The sequence below is a fragment of the Triticum urartu genome, chromosome 5 (genome assembly GCF_003073215.2).
Source record: "Triticum urartu cultivar G1812 chromosome 5, Tu2.1, whole genome shotgun sequence".
Lineage (NCBI taxonomy): Eukaryota > Viridiplantae > Streptophyta > Magnoliopsida > Poales > Poaceae > Triticum > Triticum urartu.
In genome coordinates this window covers 584423186-584433730 of record NC_053026.1, presented here as the reverse complement: position 1 = coordinate 584433730, position 10545 = coordinate 584423186, and the positions used below count along the sequence as shown (strand labels likewise).

General features: G+C 47.8%; 1 protein-coding gene across 1 annotated transcript; it reads left to right on the top strand.

Moving 5' to 3' along the window:
- The first annotated feature begins 4997 nt into the window (after nucleotides 1-4997).
- Nucleotides 4998-7907, top strand: LOC125506148 (tryptophan synthase alpha chain-like). Its single transcript, XM_048671012.1, has 7 exons — nucleotides 4998-5456; nucleotides 5548-5869; nucleotides 6060-6136; nucleotides 6772-6849; nucleotides 6978-7055; nucleotides 7181-7240; nucleotides 7373-7907. The coding sequence occupies exons 1-7, from the start codon at nucleotides 5190-5192 to the stop codon at nucleotides 7580-7582; spliced, it is 1092 nt and encodes a 363-aa protein (XP_048526969.1). The 5' UTR covers nucleotides 4998-5189; the 3' UTR covers nucleotides 7583-7907.
- Nucleotides 7908-10545: the final 2638 nt, after the last annotated feature.

The following is a 10545-nucleotide window of genomic DNA, read 5'->3' as shown; positions in this document are numbered from 1 at the left end:
TAAGGAAAAGTCTACAAAGGTCCTATTTATGATCCCTTGCTAAATTTGTAGAGAAACTAGGACGAGGTATACATGCCTATCACGCTCAAGACGACGATAAGGGATATGCTCGGCCGGAGGCCAAGCAAGAGCGGGTGGAAGCGCGAGCGCGAGCGTGGGTTCAGCTTGCACCTGACCTGTACGTGAATTGGACGGTGCGTGAAACAGACAGATGCCTATGGGCTTCCATGTGTTACTTTTTTGTGTCTGGACCTATCAGTTTCCCTTTCTAGACTAGTCAAGCCGTGCACCAGCTTGCTAACTGTCACTGTCCCAAGGACGATGTGCCTCGTGACATGACAAAAACGGAACGCTCCAACTCAAGACATGTATATCATCTTTTTCTAGGGGGGAACTCAAGACATATATCTTTGCCATTAAATATATTGTATGTACGTTTAAACGGAGGCAAACTAGCATAGAATCTCTCAATGAGATCGGATTTTTCTTCTAAAATACCAATCATTCTACAAAAATTCTCCAAATATTTGCAAACACACATCATCCAAGAATATGAAATTACAAGTGAGACCTTCTCAATAACCAGCAGCTTCTATGTTCTGCATGCATCGGTGACGCGTCATAAGCATAGCTTGTTGCCGCCTTTGGACCTTTGTCTTGCTGGAGCAACCTTGTCCAAAGACAAAAGCTTGTAAAAACAACGGCTTAAAAATCATTAATGGCTTCATTTTATGAGAAGATTGATGGATGTTCACCTTTCTCAACATCCAGATCAGTTGCACTGGAAACTAACTAAGAATAAAGTGTTTTCAGTAAAATCCATGTATGTGGATATTATCAACGCTGGCTCTATCCCTCGGTCTGTGCATATTTGGAAAGTCAAAGTGCCTTTAAAAATTAAAGTGTTCATGTGGTTTGTCCACAGACAAGTTGTTTTTACTAAGGACAATTTGGCAAAATGTAACTGGACAGGATCTCAAAGATGTAGCTTCTGTGATCATGATGAATCTATCAAACACCTCTTTCTTGATTGCCAATGGCCAAAATTTTATGGCGGTCTGTTCATATAGCGTTTAGCATTACTCCTCCAAATAGCATCCACACGCTATTTGGGACATGGCTAAATGGAGTTGAGGCAGAAATAGCGAAAAATATTCGTGTGGGAGTATGTGCTTTACTATGGGCTATATGGAACTGCAGGAACGATTTGGTTTTTAACAGAACAACACATATTCATTTCTTGCATGTTATTTTCCGAGCCACCACATTAATCTGTATGTAGTCGCTACTCACTCTGACGGATGCCAGGGAGCGTATAGTTATTGGGTCTATCCGTTGGGAAACGGTAGCGCTGGCTATTTTCAACCGATTTGGATGGCGGTCATATAATAGGATAAGTGTTTAGTTTTCTATCCATCTTTATTCCACCCGTTGTGGCTATCCTGTTTTCATATTTTTAGCTCTTTGTGAGCCCTTTTGTTTTTTGAGACTTGGAGACTTTGTTGAACTATTTGCTTATTAATAAAATGGCCGCATGCATTTTTCTGATGCAGAGGTCGGAGGATAACCTTCTTTTTGAAAAAAAAATCAGAAGACACCGACAACCACGATCTAGATAGATCGCCGCCCTAGAAAAGTTGGCACAACGGAGGGCCATAAGAGCAACTCCAACATGAATCACCTGTCCTAATGGATATCACCAAATGTCTGGGAACACATCCAAACATGTCCTTCACATCCGGTGAATTGTGGATTATGATTGACAATGAGCCATGCAGGCCAGGAGGGAAAAAGAGACGAGTAGGACACATAGCTATGAGGACATGTGGCCCAATTAACAGTAGGTTGGACGGACATCTGAGCCGGTGGCGGTCGTTTTGATGACTAATACGTCTCAAACATGTTTATTACGGAGGAGCAAAACTCGGGTGGTCCGTACCCTCGGAAGCCTTCCTCCCAATGAGGATGTCTTTGGTGCTGCATCTAACACATGCATCTCCAGGGCAGCAGATATAGGCACGTCATTAGATATATACGGATCAGATTTGCTCATTTTGCAAATCAATTTATGGTTGGATGGTTAGAGTGACTGTGGTATCCCCAGCCCATCAGGGTACAAATTCCGGTGCTCGTATTATTTCTGGATTTATTTCAGAATTTCCGACGAGTGTGCGTGTATGCGTTTATAGAGGTGAGTGTATGCGCATATGTATAAGCGCTTGCGTCTGTACTGATGTTAAAAAAAGATTTGCTCATTCTAATCGTATATGCTGTAAGTAAAGACGTACGTACCGGTGCTTAAGAAAAATCGCTTCATTTTACTAGACACCTTGCAGCGTACAAAGTCGTCGATCTGCAGTAGTGCCAGCGTCCGCATGATCCGCCGACAAAACTATTGCATGTCTGGGCGCCACAACATGCCGTAAGATTAATGATAGGATTCTTCCCGTAGATCTAGCACTATTTTGGCGACAAAAGCCAGCGTGGGCAGTTTGGCTTTGTATATGACCAATCAGTCTGCTACGGAAAGGTGATCCTCGTATAAACTGTTGTATGAACTGTTACTGTCTTGGTTCGCTTTCCTCGTATAAACACTTTATTCAGCACATTTAACCTGAAGACTCGGCCGAGTATGCTCGTATAATTCTTTTATCACTTTATTAGTACCCAAAAAGAAGTCTTCTCCGTCCCCACCCATGCTTTCTCTCACGCTCACTTGGACATCAACTAGCTGCAACCAGCTGCATGCAGATTCCTCTTTGAAAATGGTCGGTGTCCTTGGTTAAATTCTACTCCCTCCGTTTCCAAATATAAGTCTTTTTAGAGATTTCACCAAATGACTACATATGAAATAAAATGAGTAAATCTACACTTTAAAATGTGTCTACATACATCCGTATGTTGTATTCTATTTGAAATGTCTAAAAAGACTTATATTTAAAAACGGAGGGAGTACTTACTAGGACGCACTGCATCTGCATGCATGATGTCGCGCACCGTTCACGTTGTGTGCATAGACCAAACCCCTTAAAACGAAGAGTGAAAAGCGAGTTCAAGGGCACGTCAGAGAACCCACGACAAGCGAATTGAGCGTAGCTCTTTTTAAATTGTATTTTCTTTTGTTTGAATTGTTTGGATTGTTTATCACATGTGTCATGTGATGATTTAAGTGCAGCTCTGATAGTTAGGTTCCTTGTGGTGAAATCAACCCACCAGGTTCAAGTTCTACACTCGGCATATGATAGTCGCATGGCCCCTTCCTAGGGTTTCACCCGCGCTGCCACCGGCTTCCCCGTCACGGGTAGCCGCCGCTCGCCCTCTTTCTCGCCCCACCCCCTCCCCTTCCGCCCTCCTCCCTCCCCTTTACCCCCGTGTCGCCTCCCCAAGCGAGGCGACCGGGGCCCCTTCCCCGTTCCCCCCAGCGCACCCCCTCGCTCCTCGCTCCTCCCGCCGCCGCCAACGCGCGCCGCCGGGCCTTGCCCGTGTGGTGCCCGCGACGGCGGGTCTGCCTGTCCCCGCGTGCGGCCTCCACAGGTCGGGCGTCGGTGGCTGGAGGCGGTGCTCCTCGGCTTGCGATGGTGCGGCTTGGAGGCAGGATTCCGTGGGTCGAGAGCGTTCCTGATGCGGCGGCGCTGCCATTGGCCGCGGGGCGTGTGGTGGTGCGGCTGGCTGCCGGCTTCTGCTCTGCCCAGATCTGGGCCTCATCTGGGTTGGGGCGGGCCAGCGCTCCGGCGCGAGGCGGTGCGGCTCCCTGGTGGAGATGGCGTGGCGTCGAGGGTTGCGGGCGGTCGCGGCTTCGTCGGCTGATGTGCTGCAGCGTGGCGGGCAGGGGTTGTACAGATCCTTTGGGGTCCGGCCGGGCCTGTGCGGGCCTGGTAAGCTCCTGTCGTCACGTCCGGTCGGCTCCGCGGCAGCGGTGGTGGTAGTCCCCCCCCCCTCGGCTGAGTGGCGGATGCCCCCGAGCCCGTTGGCTCCTCGTCCCTCCCCCAGGTCTCGTGTCAGTGGCTCGGAGAGACGGCGTTGATGGTTCGGTGACCGTGATGGCACATGTTGGTGGGCGGCAGTTCTGGTGGTGCACTTCAGATCGTCAGGGTTAGTGGTGGTTGCTTGGGTGGGAGAAATCCCTGGTGGCTCGTCCTTCATTGACGCGGTGACGCATGCGGGCACTGCCGGACCTTCCTGAAGGCCGTCGGATATACCCCTTCCCCACTGCCCTCTGCGTACCAGGGGAAACCCTTGGACTTGTCCGGGCGGCAGCGGCGTCATCCTTGCATTCCTTCTTGAAGGTGTTGCTCAGTACGCGACGCCTCGAAGTGCTAGAAGCGCGGTGGTACTTCTCTGGAGGGTGCAGTGGTTGCCGGCCATCTTTGTTTCGTTGATCTGCCGTTGTTGGCATTTGTTTCTCTTTCTTTCTCTGTGTGTTTCTTTTGGGCTTGTTTGTCCCGTGGCCCCAACAAGCTCGTTGTATCGGATGGTTGATTTATAATCTAAAGCGGGGGAAAACCCTTTATCGGATATGATAGTCGCATTGTCCTGGATTTATTTCAGACCTTTCGGTGATGTGCGTCCAATGCGAGGGGATATTCCCATCGAAAACGAAGATCAAGACTTTGTCAATCTAAGATGACGTGCCGGCTCAGTCTCCCAGCGATGCTCATAGGAGTAGGATGGATAGGGATCGTCTGGCGTACTACAGTGTGCAGTTCGGTCACTGACATGTGGGCCCGTCAGCCGGATGGCCCATATGTCAATGACCCAACTGCACCTTGCCGCACGTCAGGGGAGTTGAGTCCGAGTATGATGTGCGTCGTGCATTTATAAAGATGAGTATATGTGCCTATGTACGAGTGTCCGTGTCTGAACTGTGTTAAAAAAGAAAACCACAAGTGCCATGGGGTAAAGATCTGATAGCACCATAAAGACTAGACTTAACCAAACGAAGTATCACCACACCATTATTTACAGTTAAAACGGTTACAACCTAGACAGCCAAACAAACCACTCATTTCGAGCTCCACCCAACCGCTATATAATCACAAGCAGACCAGCTGTTCATTCTCGTCATCGATCCCACTCCCAGCTAGCAGCATCGATCTTACACTTCGATCCCATCAAGTCCAAGCGTGCCCAGCTGCTCTTGCATATACATACACCGAAGTGAGTTAACAGCATCGTCCGTTACTACGTACATGGCTTTCGCGCTCAAGGCATCCCTCTCCCCGTCTTCCTCGCCCCCGGCGAGCCTCACAGCGGCCACACCGCCGGTGAAGCCTGTATTCGTCAGAGCCCTCGCCACGGCCTCGGTCGACCCAGCAATGGCCACGCCAGCCGCGCTGGGGAGGCATGCGGTCAGGGCGCGCGCGGCGGCGACCACGCTGGCCCCGGCGCCCCTGCCCGCCGGTAACGGCGGCCTGTCGGTAGCGAAGGCCATGTCCCGGGCCAGAGACAACGGCATGGTACATGCAGCGCGCCAAGTTTTTCTTTTATTTGCGCCACGATGTAACGCATGGACCGACCGACATGCTTAAGTTTTTTGATTGCGCACAGACGGCGTTCATCCCGTACATCACCGCCGGCGACCCCGACCTGGCCACGACGGCGGAGGCGCTGAGGCTCCTCGACACCATTGGTGCCGACGTCATAGAGGTAGGCTTGCCGTTCTCCGACCCCTACGCCGACGGCCCCGTCATCCAGGCGTCCGCTGCGCGGGCGCTCTCGGCCGGCGTGACAACGGACGCCGTGATGGCGATGCTGAAGGAGGTGACGCCGGAGCTGTCCTGCCCGGTGGTCATCTTCTCTTACTTCAACCCAATCGCGCGGCGGGGAACGGGGAGATTCACCGCTGCAGCCAGAGAGGCCGGTGTTCGAGGTAAACAGTTGTCTTCTTCGTTGACGCAGGTGGTTCTTCATGCATAAAAATCGTAACATGCAGCTACTCTATATGTTTTTTTACAAGTTTTTGGAAGGAATATAGTTTTTCAAGTCAATATTCATTATTATAAACTTTGTAACTTCTAAAAATATAATGGAATTACTAATTCGCTCTTCATGTGCTACAGGTCTTATAGTACCTGATCTTCCTTATATCGAGACAAGTGTTCTTAGGAATGAAGCCATACAGAACGACATCGAGCTGGTACGTCTAATAACACGCGAAACAGTCTTGCTCCCACTTTATATATAAAAGCACAAACTACCAAACCGATATAAAATGCTAAGTAAATCCTCTTGCAATAAGGTCGAAAGAAAAATAAAAAGGCACCGGGCTAGTGGCACAAGTCCCTTAACCCAACACCAAGCATGAAAAATAGGGGAGGCCATCTCTAATACACTACAACCAAGAGTACAGAAGAGGACCGGAGCCGGCATGAGAAATCACCGTACCCCGAGAACATCGTATGCCTGGTAAAACACGCTCCTAGATAAAGGCACAAGCAACCGAAACGATATAAAGTGTTGAGTAAACCCTCATGCAAAGCTGCTAGTGGAATAAAAATAAAAGACGCCCAGTGAGTGGCACAAGTGCAGGCCACCTCTAACAAACTATAATCAGGACTACTGAAGAGGACCGGAGTCATGCCGTCATGAGAAATCACTGTACCCCTAGGACCTCATATGCCTAATAACACCTTGGAGATTTTTTATCATTGAGATAAGTCAAGGCAAATCATCAAACGGAAAAAGTAAAACATAGCAAATAATCCGAATCGTTTTTGCCATTAAGCATTAACAGTGTAGTTGTACTCGAGGCTGATGAAGTGATGGGTGCAGGTGCTGCTCACAACACCATCTACAAAGGCAGGCATGATGAATGAGATCACAATAGCTTCCGAAGGGTTTGTTTACCTTGTGAGTGCCAAGTAGATGTATGGTTAAAATCCAAACTGCTTCGTTGCAATTTGCAACTTTAGCATTTATATATACTACTAGACGAGGAGATATGGTAATGAGCGTCTTAATCACATACTATTACACAGGTAAGTATCAACGGAGTTACAGGAGCCCGCCCAGATGTGAACCCGCGGGTGAAGGATCTTCTCAAGGAGATTAAGCAGGTTTGTAGAAAATAAATGATAAGTCGTCCTTTTTTGCAGGAAATGGTAACAATTATTTTCTCTAGTCTAGCTAGATTGTGACTGTCCTCCAAGAACCTTATGTAGTTATGTTTTTGTATATGCAGGTCACTAACAAAGCAGTGGTTGTTGGGTTTGGCATATCGACCCCTGACCATATTAGACTGGTATAAAAGACGTTTTCCCTATATATAAAGATCCATTTGTTCTTCTTTTTTCTTCTAAATTTTACTCATATCTTAACTATGCCGCTGTTGCTATTGCCTAACGGTTGCAACGGGAATACGGGATGCATACAGGTTGCACAATGGGGTGCAGATGGAGTGATAATCGGCAGCGCAATGGTAAAGCAGTTGGGTGAAGCTGATTCTCCGAGAGAAGGTTTAAAGAGGTTGGAAGTATACGCCAGGAGCCTGAAGGATGCACTCAGTGGCGGGTCCACCATTGGGGCGAGTTGGGGCGACCGCCCCGGTTCTCCAATGTCATGGCAGGGTACATCCCCTGTCTAGTGACCAGTGGTGCAGTGCAATCTAGCTCCGTCGTTATCCGCTGCCCTGGCAAACCTCAGTATCTCTGGGTTCATCACTGGATGCACTTTCAGGATTATGCACATAAGACTACAACTAATAATACGTGTAAAGAAAAGACTAGAACTAATAAACGGGCAAGATTGGCAAATGATAGTAGTGGTTGGAACATCCCGGTCCTTTCCTTCTACTAGTAGCTTAGGTCTAAATTAGAAAAATGGTTGTACATATGCTCCTCGTCTCTTTTGTCTCGGGACAAAAGAATCACATATGATTTGTCTTTATTACAATCGAGAGTAGTTATCGACTTTATATGCGGTAAAAATAAGGACGCCAATAACGAGCACACGCGAACTTAGCGTGGCTCAGTTGGTTAAGTTTGTTGTGATGGAACCAGTCCACCGGGTTTATATCTTAGATTTGGCAATGGTGCTCGCGTTTTTCTGAATTTATTTTAGTCTTTCCGACAATGTTCGTTCAATGGGAGAAGAAGTCTCGTCGACTACAAAGCGCATGTGGTGACTTCGTCAATCTTAAAATATAATGCCGGCTCATTATCTCGAAGTTGCTCATAGGGATAGACTCTGAGTATGCGCATTCATATAGATAAGTGTATGTATGTGTGTATATATGGACATACGTGATTTTACTATGTTAAAGAAAACAAGCGCACATCAACGCCAGCATGGAACAACGTTCGCTCGCGAAGTTTCATGCACGTGAACGAAGGGAATCTAGGTTTTTTTTTTAGGGAACGACCAAATTTATTCATCAAAAGCCATAATAAGTGGGATACAATGTTGGTCATGAGGTTGGTCAAGCCATACATGACGACCCTGCTGAAGCCTACGAGAATGTTTGGCTAAAGCATGTGCTTCATAATTAACAGCACGACTTTCGTAAGTAAAATTACAATTAAAAAGCAAAGACCTAGACTTGATCTCTCTGATTATAGCACCACTGCTACCCATCGCTTCATTGTCGATGTCATTCACCGCTTGCCTCGAGTCAGAAGCTATCACCAAGTTGTTGATATTCAGATCCGCCGCTAGAGCTAGCGCTTCCCTGCATGCTATCACCTCCAACATCGCTGGGTCATGCATCCCCTCTATGACTAGGGCTGAGCTGCCCATATACCTTCCCTCTCCGTCTCTGCATACAGCAACAGCTGCACCCCTGCTAGCAAAGTGTACCCCTGCGTCAACATGAATCTTACACGATCCAGCAGGTGGGGCTTTAGGTCTAGCCACCGGGACGCCTCTAGGAGCATTTGTGGTTCGCGCTTGAGGCTTCACCACCTCCTTTATCATATTCAGTTCTTGCAAATAGCGGTTGATGAAACTGCATATTGCATGCGGGCTCTGGAAGATACCTTCATGAATAGCTTTCTGTCTCGCAGCCCAAATTGCCCATAATGTTAAACTGCTCATGGGGTAGCGTTTCAATGTGTGTGAAGAGCCACTGTTTAGCATTTGGTTCCGTCGTCGTCGCAATCACTTGAGCCAACTCCTCGTCAACCATGGCCCAGGTGCACCTAGACATGGTGCAGTTGATCAAGGAATGTTTCCAGGAATCCTCAGCTCCACAAAAGCCACATGTACTCGAGTCTGCCATGTGCCGATGCGCCCTCACATCGTTGGTGGGAAGAGACTGCTTCGACAAGCGCCATAGAAACATGCTGATTTTGCCTGGTACTTGTGTTTTCCACATTGTTTTCCACAACCTGGTTTCCTTTGTGGATGAAGAAGGCCCTGGCGAGCCTTCCAGCCACGCCTCCCGTCTCTGTCGGATTGCCACCATCATGTTATAAGCTGACCGGACTGTGAAGTTTCCACTCTTCTCAAAATGCCAACACCAGAAATCATGTGTATTCCATGTGCATATGGGGATGCTCATTATCACATGTGCGTCCATAGGCATAAACACGCCCAAAATCCTCTGTCTGTCCCACGAGGCCGTCGTGGCATCGATAAGTTCACTGACCAAAGACGGTGGGTTGGGGGAAATACAACCGTAGGGTCTCATCATCTCATCCCTAGGGAGCCAGTTGTCTTCCCATACTCTTGTAGATTCCCCGTTTCCAATCCGCTTTATCAGTCCAACTTTCAGTGTATCTCTACCTTCCACCACCGCACGCCAAACTTGACTAGGATGACTCCCTAGTGTTGCTTCCAGAATAGTAGAGTGTGGATAGTAGATGCTTTTTAGGATTCTTGCACTTAGAGAGTCTGGAAACTGCAGGAGTCTCCATGCTTGCCGAGCCAACATAGCTAAGTTGAATAACTCAAAATCTTTGAAGCCGAGGCCCCCCATGCTCTTGGGTTGTGTCATAGTTTTCCAAGAGACCCAATGCGGCTTGCGCTTTCCATTTTTGCTTCCCCACCAAAATTTCCTTACCAACATGTTTAGGTGTTCACAAAGACCTCTAGGGAATTTAAAACATGACATGGAAAAAACTGGGACCGCTTGGGCCACTGATTTCACTAGCACCTCTTTCCCAGCTGCTGATAAGGCATATTCAATCCATCCTTGGATTTTGCTCCATAGTCGATCTTTCAGATACTTGAAGGCTCCATTCTTAGAACTTCCAATATCTGATGGCATGCCCAAGTATTTTTAATTCAAAGTTTCATTAGGAACATTCAACAGGTTCTTCACTACCAACCTTAAGCTGTCCGGCACCCCCTTACTGAAATAGATCGATGATTTAGCATGATTTATTCTCTGACCAGAAGCTTGACAGTATTGGTCTAAAACTAGGTTCACCTCCGAGGCTTCCCCACTAATTGCCTTAAAGAATAGCAGGCTGTCATCAGCAAATAAAAGATGGTTTACTGGTGGCGCCGACGGTGCCACTTGTAGCCCATGCAAACTGGATGACTCTTTTGATTTTAGGAGGCACGAAAGGCCCTCTGCTGCCAGCAAAAACAAGTATGGAGAAATCG